The following is a 26,733-nucleotide window of genomic DNA, read 5'->3' as shown; positions in this document are numbered from 1 at the left end:
TGTTACTTAATTCACCTGGACCCGTTCTCTATAAAATAGAAACAGCGCCTTTGCACTGATCCCTTTGGTGGTGTTTTGGTGACCTATTTAAATCATGGGTAGTAAGCATTTTGTAAACGTACAGAATTGTTATATACATTTTAATTGCAGGACTGTAGTTTACATGACCTTTCTTAGAAGTATTCTCTGGCCTAATTCATTACAGATAGAGCACCCTTGCTTTTACATACTTTGGATCTGAGATGTCTCGGCCCAATTCTTAGAGCCTCGGTCTGCGATCCATGGCACTTTGGGGGAGGCGGTGAGACCTTTAAGACCTAAACTAAAAGGGTTAGGTCTACAATTGGAGGGAATATTGGGCCCTAGCTCCTTCCGGGATATTTGCTTTCCAAGTTGCCACGAGGTGAGCAGCAGCTAGTGCTTTACCTCGCCAGAGAGCCACAAGGCCCCATCTATTCACAGGCAATGACACAAAGGAACCAGGGGCAGACGGAAGCAAAAACAAATCGTTTCTTTTACTGACTGGCTTCGGCATTTGTCCCAAGGACAACAAACACAGCCACCTTCTGCTCTCACGTGCCCGTTCAACTGTTTGATAAAATCCTGGCTCCTCAATAAAAGAGTATGATCCTTAGAAAATCCAAGCTCCGTGGGCCAACTTCTGTGTCGTTTAACTCTTAAATTCTTAAGACCTACTACGGTATAATAGAAACCCAAGAAGATGAATAAACATTTGCCAGCTCTCTTTCCTCTTCAGCAGGTCTTATGGGGCCAAAAAAGAGAGGCAACAAAGATGACTACTTGAGGGTAAAGTGCTTGGAAATTTCTTGCAGAGTTCATCTATTCTCTACAGGGGGAAACAAAAAACAACAAACAAACAAATAGACAAAAAACAAAAAGGACAAAGCCTGGGAGCACAGAATAGGCTCCAACTCCGAACTTATTTTATTTTTTAAATAATATATTTTTATTTATTTTCTTCTCTCTCTCTCTCTTTTTTTTTTTTAGTTTTTCAAGACAGGGCTTCTCTGTGTTATCTTGGCTGTCCTGGACTTGCTTTGTAGACCAGGCTGGCCTCAAACTCACAGCGATCCGCCTGCCTCTGCCTCCCAAGTGCTGGGATTTAAAGGTGTGTGCCACCACGCCCGGCTAATTTATTTTTATTTTATGTGCATTGGTGTTTAGCCCGCATGTATGTTTCTGTGAGGGTGTATCTTGGAGCTACAGATAGTGTGAGCTGTCGTTTGGGTGCTGGGAATTGAGCCCTGGGCCTCTGGAAAAGCAGTCAGTGCTCTTAACCGCTGAGCCATCTCTCCATTCCCCCCCACCCCCAATTTAATTTTTCAAGACTGATCATTTTAAAGCAACACCAGCAGGGCCATTCAAGGTGATTCACAAGATCGGACCACCTAGTGAGGTTGAGATTTGCTTTGGGGGGCCACACTGTATTGGATAATGCCCAGCAATGCACAAGTTCTCATATTATTGACTTTTTGAGAAATTAAGTGAACACGGGTGAAGTGTAAATGCCTGGCACAGACTACCATTTGGAAACTACGCCTCCATCACCACTGACTCCACCGCAATTCTGGATGTATGGTATTTACGGTTGCCTGGAGGGTGGCCACCTTTGGGAACGACCTGGATTCACATCTTAACTTTCTCATTTACTGACCCCTGGGACTTAGGCCAAAATTCTTAATCTGTTGGGGTTCCTCAAAGAACTGTGTTCAATTTCCCAAGTTGCTGCAGCCCTAGCGCATAACACAACCACAAACGGGACGAGGAGGGTGAGCATTCCAGAGACAGAAACCGCTAACTTGAGCATAGAGGGAACTCAGCATGGAGCTTCATAGCCCCTACCAAGGGCCGACCGTTTCGCCATCGCCGTCATTAAGTCCAACCAGCCATGTCTGGTGCAGGTCAGCAAAAGGAAAAAAACCTAGCCAGAACCCAGTTTAGACCCTCCCACTAACGAACGGTCCCTCCGCCTCTGGCCCCCGGGGCAGTCGCAGGACTCTGGTTTCCGGCCTTCAGAGAACTACAATTCCCAGCATGCCCTTCGTGGGAAGTCTTTCCCACTGGATGACTACCAATTCCAGCATGCTATTCGGTTCGCTAATAACTCAGATGATAGCGTGGAATGAGCCCGTTGCCCACTGGGAGTTATAGTTTAGTAGCGCCGGACTCGCAGATGGGCGGGGAACAGCCCGCTTGTTCTCGGCTGCTAAGGAGGAATGATTCATAGAGTGTTAGGGGAGACAGCTCTGCTTGTGAAAGCCCACTGAGAAGGCGAACTCTTTCCCCAAGGGTGACAGATCGAGGAGAGTAGGCAGGGACTGGGACTGACGCAGTCTCTGGAGGCTCATCAAGGCCTCCACCAAGCCCTGGGCCTTGTCAGGGGAGGCCTCCAGGCGCCGGTTACTGGGGGAGCGGTGACGTCGCCGGGTGAAAGTTGAGGGGCGGTGACGTAGGGCCTGGCCGGGCGGAGGCTGGCGGGTTGGAGACTGGAGGGAGGGAGGGAAGGAGGGAAGGAAGGAAGCTGGGAAGGAGCGAGGTAGCGGGGGCGCAAGGCGTTTACCTGGGAGGCAGCGGCTGGGGCGCGCACAGCGGCCGCGGCTCCCCCCCGCACCTGCGGCCATGGATGAAGAGCGCGCCCTCTACATCGTCCGGGCCGGCGAAGCGGGGGCTATCGAGCGGGTCCTGAGGGATTACAGCGACAAGGTAAAAAGAGCTTTGGCCCCGGCCGTTCGCTGTCTCGACCACCCCCCTCCCCCCGGACCGCCCTCGGGGCTTGCACTTCGCATCCTCCCCACCCCACCCCCCTCATTCTGGGGATGCGCATTGCTCTCCCCCGAAAACGTTTCCGGCTTGGGCATGCGTGTTTGTGCCCCCAGCCTTTCCCACCCGTGCATCTTGCATCTCCCCCTTGCCTCCACTGTAGCGCCCACTCCTGCGATTCCTGGCTCAGCAGCCTGTCCTGTGGTCTTCTTCCTAAGCGTGCAAGTCACACCCCCAGAATCCTTAGATGCGCGTCTGCCCAATGCCCAACTCCTGGATGCCTAAAATGCATTTAAAAGCTTTCTCACCTGTATAGTGTAAAAATACATGCTTCTCTGCATTAAACACGGCCCTTAACGTGCATAAAACATGCCAGCACCGATGGCAGTTCTTTTTGCGCCTATACCATTGTATGGTTTTTTTCCAGGCCTTCGTGTCTTATTTGTCATCTCCTTTGAGCCTTAGAGTGCTTATAGGGTAGATGGTATCACCCTTCCCATTTTATAGATGAGGAAACCGAGGTGCAGAGAACCGAAATCACACCCCCAAGGTCATGGACAGATGTTGTAAGTGGGTGGAAAATCCAACTCCTAATAATACCTGTTATTTGTATCGCATTAACAGCTTTCCTGTTCGTTATCTCATTTAATCTTGAGGTATTATCTGTATTTTGCAATGGAGACTCTTAGATGGGCTAAATAATTAGCCCAAGGTCATGCTTGAGAGCTGTAGTCCTCCCACCGAGGTATTCAGACTATCCGTTCATGCTCCTTTCACTTCACAGTGACATGGTACCTTGTTATTAAGACCACTTCCTTCTCTGGAGAATCAATCAAAATCTCATTCTCTCTCTCCTCTCTCTCTCCAAGAACTATTAGCTCTTCCTTTCTTTCCCTTCCAGCAATTTCACATGTTCACCTTAATAAAACCTTTAGTCTGTTTAGGAAACTAGACTTCTGTGAGAATAATTGATGACTCTTCGGCGAAAACACACCCGAGTTATATACCCTGTATGTGACTGATGCATTATTCTTCCTAGTTTCCTTTCCTCTTAATCAGCCCTCTCTCTGAAAGCAACATGGCTGTGCGCCTCTGCGCACGGTTTTCCCGTCCCTTCTGTGTCCACTACTCCCACTCTCATGGGCTTTGCATCAGTGAGCTGCCAGGGTACCATTTCTGCCTTTAGTAGAAAATGTCCCCCCTCACCCCAGCCCCCAAAGAGTCATACCTCTCCTTTAAAAGAACCTTCACTCCCATTTAATATTTACAACAATCTAGTGAGTAAAGTGAGGCGGCCATTCCTCATTTCACAAATAGTACAATTTAGGGTGATAACGGAGTCCCAAGTTTCACCTAGCCAGTGAAAAATGGAGCTGAGATTGGAGTCTAGCTGCCAACTCCCAAGTCTTGTGCGTTTTTTTTTTTTTTTTTTGCTGTGCTGCTTTCTTAGGCTACACGGGCTGTATTCTAGGCACGTCCTTAGCTCCTTTACCTTCTGAGATGCTTCAGTGTTGAGCATATCTGCCTAATTTGGGAGAAACTCATTTAATGCGTAGGTGTACCATACTGCGTAGATTGTATTATTTTAACTTGATTTATGATTGCTTTCCAGGGAAGATATGAGGGAACTATGGGCTGATTTTCAAGAGGAAGTGTACTAATTTGACTATTGTGTTGACATACCTTTTATTAATTGTTAACATTTATTTAGCACTTACTATATGCTGGCTAAGCGGCAGTAATAGAAACATTTTTCTACAAGGAAGGGAGGAGGAAAAAAATCTACACTGGGATCTGAGTCCAGTATTCGCTGTTTTGTGGCTAAACTAACTAGGCCCCATATTTATTGGCTTCCTCCAATTCAATCCCTTCCTCTCCTTGCTCTCTGTTCAGGTTGGTTTCTTATCTCTCATGGCCACGTCCTGTCAGAGCTTAGCTTCCTCTTTTCATACTGGTAATGTTTATAAAGTTGTTAGGATCATCATCATCTGTTGGTTAAGGTGATGTCCTGAGATGCTTCAGAGGATTCCTACACACCCTTTTTGGTTAAGCCAAGCTCGAGAATGTTCTGACTTGGTGTAAGCTCTGTGAGGAGAAAGCACTACTGGGTACAGTAGGAACAGTGGAGTAGGGCTGGTTGGAGCTCCGTGTTGTGCTGCAGTACCTCCCCTCACAGGGAGAAACGGGTGGCACGAAGAGGAAGGGAATCTCCATCGCAGTGGCCAGGCAAGAAGAGGAGAAATGAACTGTCCAGACTTACTGAGTATAGGGGCTGAACCCCTCCTCCCCGCCGACACCCGAAAGTAGATGGTTAGCCTGCCCTTTAGTTGTCCATCTGGAAAAACGGATTAGAAAAATGTTTAGAGTAAGAAGTGATTATGGGCATTGAAGAGTTGAGCAGGAAAGGAATGGGTGATGGGGAGAGACAGACGCTGGTCCATTGCTTGGCAGAGGAGGCGCTTCGTGTTACCTTTTTTCTATCAAGCTGGTCATTGCAATTATAGTAAAAAGAAGATGGGGTCTGGCAGCGGATAGACCTTGGTTCTAATCTCAGCTCTGCTTCATGACCACGGATGAGTCATTTTAAGCCTCTGAGTCCCAGTTGCCTTGTGTGTAAAGGAGGGATTAAAACACCATCCTTTTTATTTAGTGTGTGGATTAGATTCATTGAAATACAGCGCCAAGCCTGAAGCACAGTGTGCCTCTGAAGTGTTAGGTTCTGAGGAGTGATAGTCAGGCTCCTTCATGAGGGAGCGTGGCCAGAGTACAGCCTCTGGAGCCAGACTCCGTGGATGCTGAGCCTCCACTTACAGTATATGTACTTGTGGTAGTAAATGGACAGTGCACGTAGAAATCCAAGTCCACGTCACTTAACTTTGCTTTATACTCCTCTGTCAATGAGGAGAAGAGTTGAGGCTATATCCTCTCCCTTTTGTCAGGATTGCATGAGTTCAGTGTGGAGAGAACCCAGACTAGGACCTGCTGCTTCTGTGGCTGCTCGAGTAGCCCAGGGCTGTCTGCTTTCAACAAAGCATGTGGCACTGACCTGATGTCACACAGTAAGAACTTTGGGGATCTTTCGCACTCTTTATCTTAACCTTTGCACCTTCTAATGGTGTCATTACCATGGGCTATCTCTTACCATGGTCAGAGAAGCCAGTACCTATCTGATTCAGAATACACCTGATTTCTACCGAGGTACAGAAATTCATTTTGATGTAGTCTTCCTTCTGATTCAGAATACACCTAATTTCTACCGAGGTACAGAAATTCATTTTGATGTAGTCTTCCTTCATTCACTGGCCCTTGTTAACTTAGTGAGAGCAATCTCTATTCCAGAAAGGAAAAAAAAAAAAAAACCTTGTCTGTATGTCAAGGGTAAATGGCTTCAGAATAGGAAAATAATCCTTTGAAATAAGAGTGGCCGTTTCTCACACCTAAATTCACTTATTAACATTTACTGAGTACCTGGTAGGTACTGTGTATTTTCCTAGGAGTTTACACATATAATTCTCTTATATTAAAATAAGGGAGACAGAAGCATTTCCATGTATCTTTACATCGGAGATCAAGGTCCAGAAAGACAAGACTGAATACAGGCTCAAGAGCACACGGCTAGGAAGTGGCACGTGTGTGTGGTCTTAGATTCTGCAGCGCTGTGTTGCCTTTCCTTTGTTGCCTCTGGTTTCGAGCATAGGATGGTTTTGTTGTATTTTCAGGAGTAGTATACTACTTTATTTGTAACTGTTGAGCCGTAAGCACTCTCCTGTAGTTGCAGAATGGGCTGTTCGTTTTGAGATGTTTTGCTATAGTTTAGACTACCAGACTCTCGGCCTTCTTCAGGCTCTGTTGTGATAATAGGCTTTAGTAGAGAGGTCCCCGTTTGCCGTTATCTTCCTTGTCGTGGGGCCTGAGGTACATTGTAACATTGTGATTTTGTTGTTTTTGTTCTATGGAGACAGATTCCCTGTGTAGCCTTGGCATCTTGAAATTTGCTTTGTAGACCAGGCTGGCTTCAAACTCAGAGACCCACCTGCCTCTGCGTCTCAAGTGCTGGGATTAAAGGCGTGTGCCACCGCCGGTCACGTTGTGATGGTTTGAATCGCAGGAATTGGAGGTGGTACTGGACATTGAACCCAGGGTCTTGCCTGTGGTGAGAATATGCTCTGCTACGGAGCTGAAACAACCAAGCCTGTCAGTAGGTGAAGAAACTGACTTGATTAACTATGACTGCTAAATCAAAGAGATGGCGTGAGAACCCATAGAGGCCACCTGGGCATGCCACTGTCCCACAGCCATCTCCAGCAGGATTTTGCAAGTGTGGCAAGTTTATGGTCAGATGACGGCTGAGATACTTGAGATCCTGTCATTTAAGTAAGTCTCCAGGAGTTAGTTACAGGGCTGATAGCTCTGAGTTTGTCATTTCTGTGCTACAGAGCGAGACCGGTGAAAACTAACATGGGAACAGCTCGAGAGATGCGGCCTCTGCATTTGAATGGGGGATTTAAATATCCCGGATCATGTAGGAGGACGATTTGCTTTCTATTTTTGAGGCTGAGCTTTGACTTTGGGCTCGCCCTAGGTTTTTGCATAGAGATATCCTTGTTACACCTTGGTCTTAGTTCCGGATTGTTTTACAGTCTGTTTGGACTTCTAAGAAGTAGTCTTTGAGTGCATCTGTGGACATCAATGAACTAACTCCGAATTCTCTAATAAGTCAGTGTTCACCCAGGTACTAGAGCAGAAAGCATGCAGTACCAATACGAGCAGCAATTTAATGAATACTTACCATGTGCAAGGTGCCATCCATACCATATAAAAAGTAAGGGAAACCTCATTGATTGTAATGTGCAGGCTGACCAGGCTTGCACCTAGTGAGCAATATAGGTCTGGACTCAGACTTGAGGTTGTGTGATGCCTGGGTTTTTTGGGGGCTTCTCTTTAAGGAATAAAACCTGCAGTCATGAGGCTGGTGTATCTGGACTCATGAGAGGTTCTAGCTTGCTTGATCTTTAAATTGAGCAGTGATTTTACTCTTTGGTGTTTATTTGATTTGCTCCTGTTCTGGAAGCAAAGTGTATAAAAAGCTGATGTTGAGTGGCTAGCAGCTCTAGAGAGGCATGTATACCTAGAACGTTAGTTTTTTTCTCACCATCCGAACTTTAGAAAGGGGAGTGAGGCAACAGGACCGAAAGATCAAAGCCAGCCTGGGACACTCCAAAAGCCCTGTCTCAAAAAACGGAAAAGTATGTGGAAAGTGTTGGAGGGAGAGTACGTTAGGTCTGATGTAACCTGGGTAAATGAAGTTAATCTTGTAGACCCCAGCATCTGTTAGATACAAATGGTCTTTGACACCTGAGTTTCTTAATAGCTTGGTACACTCAGAGTTTAATTTCTAGTGCCCCATGCTAGTCTATTTTCTACTTAAATTAAGCTTTCATGCTGGCTAGATGGGGCTTTTGAAAACCTTTATTTTTAAGATGCTGTTTTTTTTATTATGTTAAAATTGTTATTTAAAGTTGTTATTTTATAATCAGTCTTGCAGTGATAAAGCAACAGAAAAGTGAAAAATTGGCCCCTGATCCTACTCTAAATTCTCACCTAAAGAGAATAATTCTATGTAGGAAATACGTAGAAGATATTTTTGTAACTTACTGAGTATCTCTCCAAAAAAGAGTTACTTTTTTCTGTCCTAAAAGTATTTAGAGAAGTATAAAGTTTTAACAACTAGATACATTTATTCCAAATAATTTACAGAATTAACATTTTATGTAGAATGGCAAAAACTAAGCCTTTTTGGTTTCTAAGTATAATTCTCATTTGTAGGGAGCCTTTACTGACTTTCCACTTAGCACATTATTAGCCCACTAACAGTGTGAACCTCAGGGTCTGTAAATTCCTGAGTGTAGTCCTCAGATTTACGGCCTCCTCTTCACTTTCCCCTTCCTTTCCTTCCTTGTTTGTCATTTTTTTCCTTTTTTTTTTTTATTCCTAAGATTTTTTTTTTTTTAAATTATAAAGTAATCCCAACGAGTCATCTTCCTTTTAGTTGCTACCTAGTATTTACTCAGATCAGTATGCTATATGTTCAGTAGCATATTGTGGCATACACGTACACTCATTCAGCTTGCCTCTTTTACTACATTACAACAGTTGTGACTATGCTTACTTACATAATTTTTCTCTTCATTCTGCATGACTCCATTAAAATAAATTCATAGGAGTAGGAGTTCTGGGTCAAATGGGGTAAATATTTTTATGACTTCTTGTATGTGTTGCCAAATCACTCCCGTGAAAGCTTTGTGTCAAATGGTACTGTTTCGGGCAGCATTATGCCAGCTTGCCATGTCCGCCCCTCACATGGCTTTCTGCCTTCAGTCTTGTTCTCAGTCTTGCTCTTGAGCCCATGAGCTACTGCCCAAAATACCCTTCCAGAATGTTGTGCACAGTCCACCTGCCCCTCCCCCGGTCACCGAAAGCTTACTGTCATTTTAGATGTGACGGTTGAAATCCCTACCTTTCTCTCTTGGGTCACCTGGTTCAGTTGGTTTGATCCACGTGTGAGTAGCCTCCCTGAGCGCTCCTTAAGTGACCCTTATTTCTTAACCCCCTGTCTTCCCTTTGACTCTTTCTTACACTCAAAACTGCTTCCCTCCCAGCATTCCTATAGCTCACTTCATTTCAAAAACCGTGTCTGCAAAGCTATAAAACAGAAGTACCAAAACAATGCTGCCTTTCACTTAAAATAGTTATTCATTTTATATGCATCCGTGTTTTGCTTGTATGTATGTCTGTGGCATGGTGTTAGACCCCCCCTGGAACTGGAGTTAGAGATGGTGGTGAGCCACGTGGGTGCTGGGAATTGAACCTAGGTCCTCTGGAAGAGTAGCCAGTGCTCTTAACCCCTGAGCCATCTCTCCAGCCTCTGTTTTTCACACTTAATATCTTTATTTTATGGTGCGTTGCTAGTCCTATATGGACAGTGAGATAAACGTGAAGAGCAGTAGGGAGTGCAGAGGAGTGGCCTGTTGGTTTGCCTGAGGAAGCATTTAGGTGGGACTCAGGAGAGCACTTGCTAAATGTATGTGAGAGAATCCTAATGCTGTGCTCCTGGTCTTGTGACCACCATGCTTATGCAGACAGTCGTGACTCTGTCCGTTCTCTTCTGTTTCCGCTACACAGTGGCAATTATACACTCCGGCCAGTCATTTCAGGGGAACCACGACACTCTCTTCTCTTTCAGTTAATTTTTCCTTAAAATCATTAGTAATAGCATCAGCATCCTAAAACATATATAACTGTTTACTGTTGTCAGGCAGTGAGGTGTTTTATGTGCCATAGCTATTGGAACCCTCATGTCACCCTCTGAGCTAAGTATTACTTGACTTTCACAAGGGGAGCCCAGGTACTGTTTACTAGCCTCAGTCACAGCTAGTAAGGGAGGGAGCCTCTTTTCCAAAGTATTGTCTTTCTCTGCAGTTTCTCCGATGATTTCTCAAGGAATGCAAAAAAGAAACGCCCAGCACACTAAAAGGCCTTTCCAAACCTCTGTCCAGCCTCGGTCTCCACTCTTATCTTCATGCGGATGCTGTCCCCTATTGTCCCATGTTTTAGGCTCTCAGAGCTGTCAGGCTTGTCACTGTAGCACTCAGGTCCACACATCTACAGCAAACTCCTTATTGTCCCTCGAAGTCCAACTCAAGCATCCAACGCCTGGTGCTAAGTGTCCCATCTCTTTTGGGTAGTTGCTATCTTAATTCTGCCTCCTACTGTATTTTTGCTATAGTCTTTTCATGTGGCTTTACATTTATTTACTTACATGTCTGTCTTACTTTAATAAGAATATTGAGATGAGCAATATTTTATATGAAAATTTGTTTGTGTATTTTGTTTTTAAAATCTTTAAAAATTACATATTAAAATGACATTGTTTACTTTTTTCCCCCTCTCAGCATAGGGCTACTTTCAAATTCGAATCAACAGATGAAGATAAAAGAAAGGTAAGGCCTGTGTGTGTGTGTGTGTGTGTGTGTGTGTGTGTGTGTGTGTGTGCGCGCGCGCGCGCGTGTGTGTGTTACTCCTGGGCGGTTTAAGCAATGGACTTGTTTTCATCTGGTGGTTGTTGGTTACTTTTTGGTTTCAGTTTAGTTTTTTAGGCATCCTGAGAGGAAAGAAAGGTGCCAGGTTTAGGACGGGTCTCACACAACCCCTCCTCTTCACCCCGCAGAGCTCCTGGGTTTACATAAATGGGGGAATGGTTCAGATGGGACACTATCACTAGACTTTCTTACTGCTAAAAGGTTGCCCTCTTTTGGTGGCAGAATTCCAGGATGTACAAAATGCCAGGTGAATATAAAGCTCATTAAGTGTGGAGCAGGCAGCTTTTCCTGCTGCTGTCCCTTGAGCCGCGTACTCTTCCCAGCACTGTGCTTACTCATATTGTTACTGTGGTCTAGGCCACTGGCTTCATAGTGACAGAAGAGACTAGACTCAAGAGACTCCCACATAAAGGAGTTAGGATGAGAGACGGTGTGTCAGAAGTGTGATTGTTTAACATATGCCTGCCTGTTGGCGTTGCCTATGGCTGCCTTTCTTGGTGGGTTAAGGCATGTTAATGGGGATAAACCGCTCCTGCCTTTTGTTTGTCTGGATTCTGTACCTCTGTCCCAGCCTCACAGCTTCCAGGGTCAGATCAGCCTGTGGCTGGGTCAGGATTCAGTATCAGCATCTTAGATGCTGTAGTGGATTGGTACCCTTACATATGCCCACTTACCTCTCTATGTCCAGCCTGTGCCGGCTTTTCTTTACCTCCTAAGATTTAGCCTTCTAAGTCTGACCTCTATATGGATTACTGCTTCAGTGTTTTGTTTGTTTGTGTTGCTATTTCTGAGACAGGGTTTCTCTGTGTAGCCCTGGCTCTCCTGGAACTCGCTTTGTAGACCAGCCTGGCCTTGAACTCCGCCTGCCTCTGCCTCCAGAGTGCTGGGGTTAAAGGTGTGTGCCACCACCACCCTGCACTGCCTTAGTTCTTGAGCTGTCCTCCTTTCACTTTCTAGTGACATGTGGTTCTAGTTGCCTGTCCGTAAATCTGAGACAGCCATCTGGTCGTGTCATTCTTAGCCTTAAAATCTTTCCGTGATTTCCTACGCTGACAGAATGACATAGTAGTGTCAGTGATCTGATCTTGGCTTACTTCTGCAGCCTGTTTTTTTTTTTTTTTTCTAGTTTCCTCTTGTTTGATGTTGTCGTAGTGAACGTTCATAGCTACCCGCACAGACACACTCTTTATTTCTTCCTTCCTACCTTGCTAATTTACCTCTGCCTGTTGTCTGTTAACTCCTCTCTCTGCTAAAGCCCGAGGCCGCTGCTGACTAGTATTGTTACTCATCTCTGTTCGTCACATCTGCAGTGCTGAGTACACGATGAGCACTCAGAAAGTCTATTAAGCGAATGCCGTGGAGTGTACAGAAGGCTTACTTCTGGATTTGGACAGTGTAGGTGAGACAGAAAGATACCGTTTGGAGTAGAGACTTATTGAATGAATATGCTTTTGGGGTAGCTTTTAAAACTGGCCTCCTTAGGAACAGCTCTTTTCTCATGAGCCAGAAGCTGAGGAGTAGACAGCAAGCACAGGCATATCTGTAGATGATCGTCAGGAAATGCGTACTTGACAAAATAGCATAGTATCTGTGGAGGAGAACCAGGGGGTAACTATTAAAAGTTAAGATGCCTTTTGCCCCCTGACCCAACTAGGTCACTTTCGGGGATCTTTTTTGTTTAGATTGAACCCAAGTGAACAAAATTTTTTTCATCAAAACATACATAAACAGCAACAAATTGGAAACAACCAGTTAGGGTATATTGGGAAAAAACAATGGCATATAGACAAAACGGAGTACTATGAGGCAGTGAAAAGAGAAACACTCTATTATGTGCCATTGAAAAAAAAAGCAGAGTAAGGTATTAAACAGAGCCTGTGGAATGACAGACTTATGATAGAAATTCAAGCTAGGAAGGCAGCTACTCTGAGTTTGATGGGGAAAACCCATCCTCCATTTGTAGCATTCCTGCAATACTAGGAGTCACACTTCAGAAACTTTAATAGCGCTTTTATTCATCATAAGAAGTACATTCAGAGCAGGAGAGATCACCCAGTCACAGAGTCAGGACTCAGAATTCTGTCCATAGTGCCAGCGGGAAATTGCCCGGCGCAGTGACACATGTGTAATCTCCGCACTGGAGAGAGACAGGGAGAGGGAGAGAGAGAGCGCACGCGTGCGGTGGATCCCTGGAATACACACTCGAGAGCACACACCTGCACATACACATAGGCGTATATGCATGGGCATACCTTGTGAATGTTAGTGGGGAGGAGAATGTTCATGTATTAATGATACGTGTTGTGTGTGTTCTGTACGGGGAATAGAAAACCCTGACATTTTCTAACCATTCTCCCTACTTACTGGCTGTGTACATGGGTTTGATTCCAGCAACCTTCCCCTGATATACACGCAGTCCCCCAGATAGTCGGGCTCCTTCTAGTCCTAGTATTTGCGTGTAAGTGCACAAGTTCCCGTATACTTTAAATCATTGCTAGATTACTCACAACGCCTAGTACAATGTGAATGCTGTGTGGGGTTGTTCCCCTGCGTTGTGAGTAGTGTGAAAACGTTGCTATGTGTTCAGTGCAGAGACAGTTTTTCTGCCTACTTGTTTTGATGCACAGGTTGTTTGGATGTGTTGGTGTGGAGATTGCCCTCTGCTGCCTTTAGATCTCAGGAGAGAGTAACTTGTGCACTGGTGTTTATTGCAGTTTGTGTGTCGGCTCCTGCTTCTTGGGAGGTCTGTTATAAACAAGTGTCATTAGGGACCTCGCTAGGTGATCTTCATTAATGCAAAACATTGGCAAACAAATCCATCTCAGTCTCCAAGGGTTAAAACCATTAGTGGCGCTTTGATGCCTAGGGTGCCTTTCAGACACTGATAGGGAAACCGTGGATAGCCCCATGCTGACAGCAGTAGAAGAAAGTAGTAGGCACTTCTCTGCCTTGAGCCCAGTGTGAAAATATAAGGAATCAAGTTAGTGTACTTTTTCTCTGGCTATCCGTGTACTGTCTTTTTTTTTTTTTTTTTTTTTTTTGAGTTATTATTTTTTTTTGTTTTATTAGTTTATTCTTGTTACATCTCAATGGTTATCCCATCCCTTGTATCCTCCCATTCTTCCCTCTCCCCCATTTTCCCCTTATTCCCCTCCCCTATGACTGTTCCTGAGGGGGATTACCTCCCCCTGTATATGCTCATAGGGTATCAAGTCTCTTCTTGGCTACCTGCTGCCCTTCCTCTGAGTGCCACCAGGTCTCCCCCTGCAGGGGACATGGTCAAATGTGAGGCACCAGAGTACGTGAGAAAGTCATATCCCACTCTCCACTCAACTGTGGAGAATGTTCTGAGCATTGGCTAGATCTGGGTACTGTCTTAAATGTGCCTCTAGAACAGTGATTCTCAGCCTGTGGATCCTGACCCCTTTGGAGGATCAAAAGACTCTTTCATAGGGGTTGCTTAAGACCATCAGAAAACACAGATATTACAACTCATAACAGTAGCAAAATCACAGTTATAGAGTAGCATGGAAATAACTTTATGATTGGGAGGGGCACCACGACATGAGTTGCTGTAGTAAAGGGTGCCAGCATCGGGAAATCTGAGAACCACTGGTCTAGAGCCTTCTGTCAGATCTCCCTCACTTTCATAAAGTACAGTGCTGTGCTAAAAAACACCAACCAAAATCCACCCATAGTAATATCTTTCTTATAGAAAACAATCTTTGTGACAACCTAGAATAGTGGAAGGGGCAGTGCTCTTCAAAATAAATTGCCATTATGTTAATTTCCGTTGTGATTTTCAATTTTACAAAGATTTGCTTCTCCCCACTAGTGCCATTTTACAGTGAGAAAAGCGAGGTGTATGCTCACACTGCTGGAATGTGGAGAAGCCTCACATGGCCAGGGTCGTCCATTGTGTGGAGTTCTTCGGTACTCACTGCTCCGTAGCCCTGTCTCACTACCTTTTGAAGGGTATTTTGGGATACTTGAAAATATGGTCTGGTGGCTCACTTATCTCTTATGTCATCACCATTGAGAGCTCATTTCAGAATCAGGCTGAAGTTGGGAGCTAGCCTAGGGCAGTGTATATACTTCTTAAGGAAGAAAGACGGATGTGATTCTAATGGTTGCGCGTATGATGCAAATCGTGCCAGGTGCGTGTAAAGCGTGGCAGAGTTGGATAGACGCACCTGCACTTGCTTTACATCCTCCATCCGCAGTGATGGGCTGTGGTTACCTGGCAGTGCACACCCAAATGTAGCATGCAAATGTGTCGGGTGGGGGAGCAAGGGATGAATAATGGGCAACCCACGTCTTGAGACAGTGAAAACTCTTGGTTCAACCTTTAACACAAAACTTCCCTCAAAGACCAGTAAAGAGTAGCACAATAAAACCTGAAAAAGATGTGTCATAAAACGAGTAGGGCTGGATCACAGCTCAGGGACATACTTTGCCTAGCATGTGTGAGGCTCTGGGCTTAGTCTCTGTCCTAGCGAGTGGCAGAGGAGTTAAACGCTTGAAGCTCCTTGACTTGTAACTAATGCTACAGCTCTGTCACCTGTGGAAAAGCTCCAGTTGTCTATGGTAACCGTGTATAAACCCAGTTTCCTCAGAAGAGTGAACACTAACCTATATGTCTACCCTATAGGCATATTTCATAACTTCATTCTCATTTCTCCCAAGCCAGGGTGCAGTTGCTCAGTTGAAATCGTGAGCTCTGTATGGAGACAGGACGCCTGGATTACTTACCTTGGTTGTTAGCTCCCACTACTGCTTGCAGCTCTGAATAGGCATCTATAGTAACGTCAGCGAGGGGAGGCAAGGGGACTTGGAAGTTGAGTGGAGGCTGGAGTTAGCGCATCTTGTGTGACTTTGTGTTGTATATTCTATTCTATTCTTTATTTCTTTATTTATTACTATGTATACAGTGCTCTGACTGCACGTACACCTGCATGCCAGGTGAGGGCACCAGATCACATTACAGATGGTTGTGAGCCACCACGTGGTTGCTGGGAATTGAACTCGGGACCTCTTGAAGAGCAGTCAGTGATCTTAACCTCTGAGCCATCGCTCCAGACCCTGTGTTGTATATTCTTTTAGTTATACATCAGAATTGCAAAATGCAATGCACAATGCTGTTCACTGAGGAAGCAGGATACAAAAGTATATTTGAAAGTGATCACAGCTGTGCAATTCTGATAAAAACTACACAGAAAAGTGCAATAAGGGAACCCACTAAGTGTTGCCACTTGAGTATTTCTGCTGTGGAATAGGGTTTTTTTTTCTTTTGTAAACTTTTGGATTATAATATATTGTACTGATTTAAGAACATAATTATATAATAACAGTATAATATAAAATAGTATTTTAGAATAATGTCATTGGGGCGTACATAAACATAAAGCAATGCTTTCCTTTTTTTTAATTGTGTAATTTTTTTTTTTTATAATTGAACTTTCTTGGTTACCTTATTAAATTAGAATAATGTTATTTACAAAGTCAGTTTATATAGTGAAATAAATGTATATGAATACAAAAGCCATTTCGTTATATTAGATATTTCAGTTTTTATATTTTTCTTTTAGACTTGGATCTGCCCAGCACATTATAGCATCAGCAACCCACACATTTCCTCAGGAGTCCTCTATACCAGGACACGTGTTAGGCTTGGCTTCCCAAGTTGCCTGTTGGTCTGTGGTGCATCCTCAGTTACAGACACACAGGTGCTGGCAATTGTCACTGTGACTATAGAAAACCAGCTGCAATTGTGTGTATCACCTTCCTCCAATGAAAATGTGCCAAGACAGAATTGTCGTTAATCCCTGACTTTGAATCTACTCTTGGGATAGCTCGAGGCACGGGTGCTTGTTCTGACAGCCTTTGGTTCTTACTCTGTCAGCAGAAATTGTCAAACTCTCTTTTTTACTTAAAAGAAAAGGCTTAATATGGCTTATAAATTTGAATCGAACTTTATTTGATGCCTTTACCTAAGGAAATGCATAGGTTACTTAAATATAGTGCTTACTCTGAAACTAGTCTCCCGAAAGGTAATTTTCGGGCAGGAGACAGAGTTCAGTTGTGGAATGTTGGCTCTCAGCGCCTGCCTCCCTGCCTCTTCCTCTCCCTCTGTCCCTTCTTCACAGCTGTAGAATACATCCTTGCATATCCAAGGTTTGGGGGCCCCACCCCTACAGATGGTGACTTTAAATACTTTTAATCTCATTAAAATACATGCACACAATACCAAGTGTACACATTAGGTTTTTGTTTTTTAAAGCTCCTGCCTAGCAGGACTCTAGCCCAGATCTTAACTTTAGTTCTAACCAAGCAGCTAGGGTTGTATTCCAGGCTGTACCTTCCACTGAGGGTGCTTTACCAGGGAATTGGAGGGGTACGTCTAGGGGGAAAGGACAGAAAAGCTTTTCTAATTTAGGGTCTTTATGTGATCTTATAAAAAATTGTGTGTGTGTGTGTATGTTGTGTGTGTGTGTGTGGACAGGACACTGTAAATGTGGAGATCAGAGTCTTGCGATGTGGGACTCTGTCTCTAGCCCCGTGGCTGGAGTGATGGCTGCGCTCTCCTCCCTGTCAGGAAGCAAGGTCTCTGGTTTCTGTTGTGCGCTGCCAGCTTTGGCTGGTCCTCCTGTCTCCACCTCTTGTTTCTCCATTGGAGCACTGGCCTTACTGATGATGGAGTCTAGCACACCTAGCTTTTTGTAGTAGGTTCCAGGCTAGAACTCATGTCATCAGGCTTGCTAGCAAATGCTTTTACTTATTTATTGAGCCATTTCCCTGCGGCCCCCCCCCCCCCGTGATCTTTGTTATATTTTAGGATGCCTGGCTGCACTAATACAAATAGCATCTTTAATTTACATTCTGGCATTTGGGTATATTTTCTCATTTAAACATGCCACTAAGCTCATCTTTCAGCCATGATAGTGTGTGGAGCTCTATAAAGTGTCACCCCAATGAAACCTGTCAAAATTACTTTTTAAAATAAGCATACTTAAAAAAAAAATAATCTCGAGTATATAATGAAGAAAACATTCACTGAAAAAATTCTGGAATTCAGTAAGGAAAGTGAAATTGGTGATACGTGTACGAAGACCTGCAATAAACAGGTGCAGTAAAAAGAACGTTCCAGCTGCTGGTTGGGGGCTGTTTCTCAGGAGGAACACAATGTTTGCATTTGTCATCTTGCCTTTCTCTTGCTGCCAAAAGAGTTTGTCCCGTCTTTGGCTTTTAGTAGTTGGTTCTTTCCCTCCAGCATGGGTGTGGGGGAAGGGGGGCTCTGATTCAGGTTGATAGGCCCCCGTCTTCCAAGTGCTTTGACCAGCTGAACCATCCTGGGACCCCCTTTTGTGATTTTAAAAGCATCTGTGTAAAGCATTGTTGCCTGTTATGTTATGGTGAGCACATAATATATATGCATACAATGTTTTTGCCAAACTAGCACAGAGGTGAATGGGAACAAAGCTGTATTGAAGTGATTCCAGATGGTAACTGGAATCCACCAGAACAAATCAAAAGAACCAGAGGTGATAATAAATAAGGCCAATAAAACAAATATATGCTTACTCTCCTTAACATGGCTTCTTTAAAAGGTAATAGAAGGTAGCAATTATAATTATTGTTGGGTTTGCGACATTTCCAGATAAAACATATATAACAGTATTACCAAAAAAAAAAAAAAAAAAAAAAAAAAAAACCAAACCAAAACAAAAAAAAACTATATAGGAATGGTATTTCTATACTTTCCAGAATCTGGAGCTGATTCAATAAGATGCAACCCTTTAACAGTTTCTCATGTTGTGGTGACCCCAACCATACAATAATTTTTATTGCTACTTCACAACTCTAATTTTGCTACTGCTATGAATTGTAATATAAATATATGTTTTTGATGGTCTCAGGTGACCCCTGTTTCAGGGTTGTTTGACCCCAAAGGGTCCCGACCCACAGGTTAAGAACCACTGCCTTAAAGTAACAATTTAAGTACATAACTCAGAGATAGATGTAGGTAACTATAAGACTTCACTGAGAACAATTAAAGAAGATCCAAATAAATGAAGAAGAAAAAAAAGCCTGTCTATGGGTTGGAAGACTTACTGCTGCTAGAGTATCAGCCTTCTTCCCTCTTGTCCACCAATTCATTATCATCACTTCTAGAATTCTAGGTGGCTTCTGGTTGGAAATTGACAGGCCAGTTCTGAAGTTAAAACAGGCATAGAGTAGCCAAAAGAATCAGGGAGGGGAAAAAGGCAAATGGAGCTAGGTATGGTGAGGTATGCTTGTAATCCTGGTATATGGGAGGTAGAGGCAGGAGGCAGGGGCTCGAGGCCAGCCCTGGCCACTTCAACAGTGTGAGTCCATCCTGAACTACATGTCTCAAAGAGGAGTGGGAGGCAGAGTCAACAGTTTCAGAAATGGACAGAGCATTGGTAGTCAAGACTGGAGCTAGTGTGAAAGTGACTGTGGCTGCTAACCAGTGAAGGATACTTAGATAGCCATGTGTAAAAGATGTGGCTGGTCCTTTCCTTACTCCACGCCACATTCAAAAATGAAACTGGATCAAAGATCTGAGTCTATGAGGTGAAGAGGTAAAACTTACTGGGGAAAACAGAAATCTCCATGCTTAGATGATACCTAAAACATAAGCCAACGGACAGATGAACTGGACACTGTCAAAGTTAAAAAAATTTGTGCTTTAAAAGACACTACCAGGGAGACAAAAAATAATAATCTGCAGAATTAGATGAAACATTTGAAAATCATACATCTAGTAAAAATTTCACCTAAAATATATAAGAAACTCTTTGAAAAAAATTTTGAAGCCTTATGTAGTTGTTTTTGTTTTTTGAGACAGGGTCTCTCTGTGTTAGCCTTGGCTGTCCTGGACTCACTTTGTAGACCAGGAAGGCCTTGAACTCACAGTGATCCTCCTGCTTCTTCCTCCCGAGTGCTGGGATTAAAGGCGTGCACCACCACACCCAGTGCCTTATTTAGTTTTTAAAAGTGTGTGAGTGTTTTGCCTGCATGTATATATGTGTGTGCTGTGGGCATACTTGCTGCCGGTGGAGGTCAGAAGACAGGATCAGATCCTCTGATAGAGTGATAGATAACTGTGGCCATGTAGATGCTGGGAACTGAGCTCGGGTCCTCTGCAAGAGTAGCACATGCTCGTAAACTACTGAGGCATCTCTTCAGACTCTTTGTGTGTTTGTTTTTTCCGAGACAGGGTTTCTCTGTGTAGCCTTGGCTGTCCTGGACACCTCGTAGACCAGGCTGGCCTAGAACTCACGGAGATTTCCCTGCCTCTGCCTCCCTGAGTGCTGAGATTACAGGCGTGCACCACTGTGCCCGGCTGCCCTAGGAATTCTTCATCAGAATATAACTGAATTTAAAATGAACAGAGAACCAAAGATTTAGGTTCCCAAAATAAAAAAGTGACATCATTAGTTATCAGAAAAAGGTAAATCAAAAGTGCCGTAAGAAACAGGCTTACCCCTACTAGGATAGAACAAGAGATAACAAATATTGACAAGCATGTGGATGTATTCAAGCCTTCACACTGCTTGTAAGAGGTGATACAGCCAGTCTGGAAAATAATGTGACAGTAACTCACAAGTTAAACTGAGTTACTAGCTGGTATACCAGTTGTCTCCTCAGTGTTGAGAGTGTTACAGAAAGAAATATGGACGGAGTCCGTGTAAAACTGCATGCTCACAGCTTTGCTGCATACAAAATAAAAAAGTAGAAACAACCCAGATGCCCATCAGCAAGCAAATGATGAACAAAATAGATTATATTCCTACAACAGAATAGTTTTCAGTTAAAAAAAAAGAAATAAAGCAACTGATGCGTGCCAAATGGCAAATGGACTCTGAAAAGCATGGTAAGTGAAGGAAACCAGACACAAAAGGCCAGACAGAGGTCGGATGACTTCTGTTAGTGTTAAACATCTTGGATAACAGGTCCTTGGTGACAGAAAATAGATTAGTGGTTGCCAGGGACCTAGGACTAGGGAAAAAGAGGAGTCAGGATTTACTGCTAATGGGTATTGAGTTTCTTTGGGGAGTGATGAAAATATTCTAAAATTAGCTAGAGGTGATGGCTGCACAAGTGTGAATATGTACTCTAAAAACAAATAGGTTGTGCACTTCAGCAGGATGGCTTTATGTGACTTACAGCTCAGTACAGCAGTATAAAAAGAAGGGTTAGTATAAACAGTATACTATATGCCCGTGAGTCTTACAAGCCCTGTATGTGCATTTAACCTTCATGACAAAGCTTTAAGGTACACACTATAGTTTTTCTTGTTTTACAGGAGAGGAAACAGAGGCATACAGGGAAAATACTGTCTAAACTAGTGAAGTGGTAGGCAAAGCTGAGCCGACCGGTTCCATAGCCCATGTGTTACACATATCAGGCTAGACTGACCCATTACGTGGCTCATAAACCCACTTATTTTCTGACTTAGCTATCTAGAATTTGAGATTTGTTGCAGAGCGTAGACAGAGCTTTGACACTAAGCTGATGACCAGCATTGAGAGGCCACCAGAGGGGCTGGGTGCACGTGAGAGGACGTGCCTCCAGAAGTTAGATGTAGTGCAGATTTTTTTCAGGTACATGAGAACGTTTTGCTCTTGCTAAAAGTGTAAGGTTCCTTTAGTTAGTAGTTCACTTCTCAGAAGTTTTGCGCATGTGTCAAGGCAAGTGGACTGTTTATATGTCTGCAATCACTCCAGCATGTGGGGACTAGATAGACATTAGCAGCGGTCCTAATCTTCCCAACAAAGAATGCAAACTTGAGATGGGGCGCGTTTGTTTGTTTGTTTCTTCACCTAAGATCACAGCTTGTGTGGAAGAGCAGGGCCAGAGCAAGTCTTCCTTCCCTCTTCCTGCCTCTAGTGATGGATCATCCCTGGGCAGCTCATCCACAGCTCACAGGGGAGCTGGGGGCCCTGATCTCTTCCCGTGATCCTCTGAGCTACCCTGCGCCAAAGTCATCGTGCTGAATGCTTCTACTGATGCCTCTTTCCCAGCAGCCACTCTGCATTAGTTTTCCCAGGCTGTTCACCGTTCTTCTGTTGCTCAGTGTACTCTTTCTCCTGCCTAACAACACACTTACAAGAAGCTTTCTCTTACTGAATTCCTTGGATTATTTATTCAGTATTTTAATATATAGCTCAAGTTGTTATATATTGAAAAACACTTAGCACTTATTTTACATATGTTAAATTTCTAATATTATAAATTGAGTCATGTTCTCTTATTGCTCATTAACCCAAAATAGATGTTTTTCTTTTTCACTTAATATCTCTATTAAAATTTTTTTCTCATTTGGGGACTCCTGATATACAAGAAATGAAGATATTTCTGTAACTGCCAGTATTAACCTTAAAAACCTAATTTTTCTCCAAGGCTAAAATTTTGTATATGTACTGTGGAGAAAAAGAATTTTTTTAAAAAATGAAGACACTTAAATAGTAAGAGAAACATAGTGGGCTGGTTTTATGTTTGAAGAGAAAATGTTTTTCCGTGTGCATTTCTGTCTTCATTCAGGAAAGGAAGGGCAGCTGATCATTTGTAAATTTTCCTTTACACCTAAGCTGTCTTTTCCATCTGTTAAGGAACATTTGATAGCACGGAATGTCATTCTCAGGATTGCTAATTAGCAAAGAAACTTGAGCCAAACCAGTTTCATGGTTGTTACTCCGAGCTCTTGGGTCTTCTGACAGATACAGAACTGAGCCAGCAGGAGTGTACTGCTGAACAATGACGTATCCAAGAAGGGATGGTGGGCTGGAACTTCAGAGTAAAGTAAAACTTCCCCCACAGAGACAGCATCTAGTAAAAACGAGAATTACATTATCTTCCATAATAGGAGATGGGAAAAAAACCCTCAAATGTGTAAACATAACATTGATGTAAATAAGCATGAACTAAGATGAGTATGTATTCATTTAGAAAATCTGATTAACTTTTTTTATTTAAAAAAATTTAAGTTTGACTCCCAGAATCATTTTCTATAACCTTTATTAAAAGTATGTTTCACTATTCTAGCAGCAGTTCATTAACTGTTTAGTATTTTTAAAATACAATTTTTGAATAGCTCTCTTACAGAACTGACAAGCAATTACTGACTTATTTTCCTTGGTTTCCTCCTCTCCCTCCCTCCTTCCTTCTCTCCTTCCCTCACCTCTCCTCCCTCCCTCCTTCCATCTTCTCCCTCCCTCCTCTCCCCCCCTCCCTCCCTCCCTCTTTCCTTTTTCCTTCCTTCCCTCCATCCTCTTTCTTGCTTGCTTTTGCTCACCATAGAGGGCAAAAGTTTAGAACTATCTATCAGATTCAGGTGGCTGACCTTCAGTTCCAGTTAAGAACTAAAATTAGATCCCCATGGAATACATACCCACTGTCGTCTGGTGGAGACAGTGGGCACAGCCTTGAGCAGTCAGAAAGGCATCAATCCAAGGGAGTTTGCTTTGACTATAAAAATTCCTTTGACATCTCTCATCTTTAAAAATGTAAAAATTCATATGACTTTTGTATTATAATTTGTAACGCGTCTTTAACATACACATTCCACACCCCAGTGTTTTAGAATCATCATGCGCTGAGATGTACTAGGACTCTGACATGGGGCCATGTCCCCAAATAAATGTGCGTGGTTCTATTTTAAGATCAAAATCTTAGGCTGTCACTGTAGGGGTCCTGGTTGTTTTCAGTGAGTACAGATGATGTAGCGCTGTAGTCAGGATGGGGAAACTAGCAAGTCCATGCTCATTGAAAAGAAAGTGGGAGACTGTACATATAGCTGATCTCATTACCAGTACAAAAGAAGAGCAGAAATGCTTAAAAAAAAAAAGATAAAAAGTATCAAACTGTGTTTAAGGATGCAGGTCTCTTGGGGGGATGGATTACAATCCCCATTTCCCCTCACTGGACTAATTTAATACAGAGTAAGTTTAATGTTGAGGATACCCATTTTGTACTTTATTTTTTGTATATGACAAGTATCACACACATGTCATCTCCTTTACTCCTCCCCACAGCTCACAAGACAGGTACTCTTTACAGATGAGGAAGTTAAAGAAGCTTGTCATTGTCCAAAGCCATAAAGCTGAAGGGCATGGCAGCCGGGAGTGAGACCCAGAGCTTTAGAGCCTGTTCATTATCGGGGACATGGTGCTCTGTACCTCTCGGGGCTGCAACAGTGACATGCTTTGTATGTGTGTGCACAGATATTCAGTGTATCTGATGTACCTGGGGGAGGTCAGAAGCACATCACAGAGTCTACCTGCCACCAAGTCAATGAGAGAGACTTCACAAAGTCTTCACAAAGACAGTTCAGTGTCACAAGTGTCCAGTGCTGTAGCAGCAGGCGTTAAGTACTCCGGACTTAGAGCTGTAAGAGATCATTTCCTGCTGTGGGATGGTGAAAGAGATGACATTACTTTGAAGATAGGACTAGCTGAGCGAGGGGGGCAGTTGAGAATAGGGAATAAAGAAATGAGAGTGTAGAGGGGCTCATACAGATATTCACAGTTTACTCTGCTGAACCGAGGACATTGTGACACTAGTAGTTGCCTATGCATTTTATAGAGGTCAGTTACAGGGGCTCTGACCTCTTTCTTGCCAGCTGTTGAGCTTGCATGTGTTTTCTTCGATGTGACCATTACGGGACTATGGCAGAGAAAAGCTTGCCACCAGCAGTGTTGTCTTCTTGTTGCCAACTTAAGGAAAAAGCCCCTTACCTCGGAGGGAATGCCACTAGCCAGGTTACCCAGTCGGACAGCAGGAAGTTCTTTGGCTTCACTTTCTCCTCCACCCTCCAGATCGTTCATCCAGTTCTGCGTCTCTGCACTTTCCCCAGCGTCACCTCTACTGTATCAATTCAGACTCTGTCGTTTCTCACTGGGGCTCCTGCACAGCCTGGGAACTGCTCTCTGGGCTTCTGGTCCTGCCTCCCCTTCTGCTTACCCATTTTCCACATTAAGCTAGTGCTGTTCCCAAAGCACAGATCTCATCATTCTCCTGCTCAGCACCCTACTGTATGTTCCTCGTTCTTCTCTGGATTATGCACAGACTCTCCATCCATCTCACCATGCAGACACAGCCTACTCTGTCTCCGCTACAAAGAGAAAGGAAGACTGTCTCTCAACCAGACACCCCTCTGTTACCACCACAGCTGTCTTGAGTGGTATCTACTGTCCACTTTCCCCTCTTCTGGATACACCTTAGAAACTTCTTTCATCAAGGTCCATATCACAAGATCTAGCACTGCCAAATCTTTAGGCTATTTGACCTCTCTAATTGAAACTGCTGAGCCTTCCATCCATAAATGCTTTCTTCTGTCTCCCACAATACCCACACTTCTAAATTTCCTCCTAAAGACCAGCCATGCTGTTGGCATTTTCCAGGGCTCTCGTACCTTCTCTTTCTGTTTTCCTGTATGCAGCCCAATCCAGTCGGAGCCTACTCACATATAGAAGCATAGCGTCAGCGGCTGCTGAAGGCTCTCCCCCACACATCCAGCTTCCCGCTTGACAGTTTTATAAGCATTTCAGACCCCTCATGACCTCACAGAGCTCTCTACGCCTGCCCTTTCCATAGTCATATTCCTGTCTTTGTTAAGTATGTTGATTAAGCCAGAACATTTCTCGCAGACAGCACGTCCTGTCTGTCTCTTCCCTCTCCTGTCACCACTACAGCGGAAGCTGTGTTTGCTCTTTTCCGATCTTTTCTACACACAACCAGGTTGATTTTCTTTTGCTTTTACGTTTTAATTGGGTTTATCTCTTCTCTGCATAAACTCTTCAGTGACTTTTCATAACAGTAGAGTGAGACCCCACAGGACCTGATTTGGGTCCACCCCACAGCAGCCTGCTGCTAGTCTCACCACGCGGGCTTTTAACACCTCAGACACACCAGGCTGTCCGTGCTGCTTTCTGCTGCTCTGTGCACTTAGCAGTTTCTCACAGTCTGAGCTTGCTTTAAGTATCAACCAGGCTAACGTTTCTTTAGTTACTAAGCATCTTGGCTACTTCCATTTGATGTTTCATAATATCTCAGTCATGTTTATGTTTATTTTCTGCTTTTATCATTCGTTTGTGATCCACTCATCAAAATTAGGCCTTTGTTCAACCCACCCCCAAACACACATACACACAATGCTAGACACACACCTAGTCTGTGTGCTAGGTGCCTGATCAGGGTTTCTCAATGACGGATGCTGACTTGGTTCTTGGGAGACATTTGACAATTTTTCCATAGATATTTTTTATTGTGGTGACTTGGTGGCAGTGCTGGTGTGCTGTTAACATTCTATAGAGGTTAAAAATGCCAATAAATGTCTTGAAACACAAAGCAGCCTTCCAAAACAAAGACTTTTTTTTTCCTAATTAAAATTGTCAATACTACAAGAAACTTCTGGTTTAGATCTATGAGAACATTTACTACGTTAGCATAGCTTATAATAATTTGTATCTTTCCATTTGACACTAAACTTAAGCCTTTACCATTGTCTTTCCCACACCACCTGGGATTTATAAAAGAGACACTTAGGGAATTCCTGATTGTGGCTAAAGAAAGGAACAAATGACTGTACAAACTAGCCATGGGAAAGCTAGCCTGTCTTTTGGCATTAAGTAGAAAGAATAGCTGCTCAGACTCTGTAGTAGACCGTAACAGCCATCATATGCAAACTGGTAGCATATAGAGAATTATGGGAAGAGCATGCATGAGATCTATATTTCAAGCGTGCACTCTGCTCAGCTTAAAACTAAATTGTAACCAAAGAATCAACACATTTAAAATGACAACCAAGATAGAAGTGGCTTAAGGAATT

General features: G+C 43.6%; 1 protein-coding gene across 7 annotated transcripts in view; it reads left to right on the top strand.

Moving 5' to 3' along the window:
* Positions 1-2,186: 2,186 nt before the first annotated feature.
* Positions 2,187-26,733, top strand: part of Ric8b (RIC8 guanine nucleotide exchange factor B) — a 97,997-nt gene continuing 73,450 nt past the window's right edge. For all 7 annotated transcript variants that reach the window (XR_007830058.1, XR_007830056.1, XR_007830057.1 and 4 more), the window contains exons 1-2: positions 2,187-2,724; positions 10,734-10,781. Coding sequence is in view for 4 of the 7 variants with exons in the window: in XM_051139938.1 (XP_050995895.1) it covers positions 2,641-2,724; positions 10,734-10,781 (132 nt within the window). In the remaining 3 variants the exon portion in view is untranslated. The remainder of the gene's footprint in view (positions 2,725-10,733; positions 10,782-26,733) is intronic.

This window comes from Acomys russatus, chromosome 31, assembly GCF_903995435.1.
Source record: "Acomys russatus chromosome 31, mAcoRus1.1, whole genome shotgun sequence".
NCBI classification, from domain to species: domain Eukaryota; kingdom Metazoa; phylum Chordata; class Mammalia; order Rodentia; family Muridae; genus Acomys; species Acomys russatus.
This window is presented reverse-complemented; position numbering and strand designations above follow the sequence as displayed.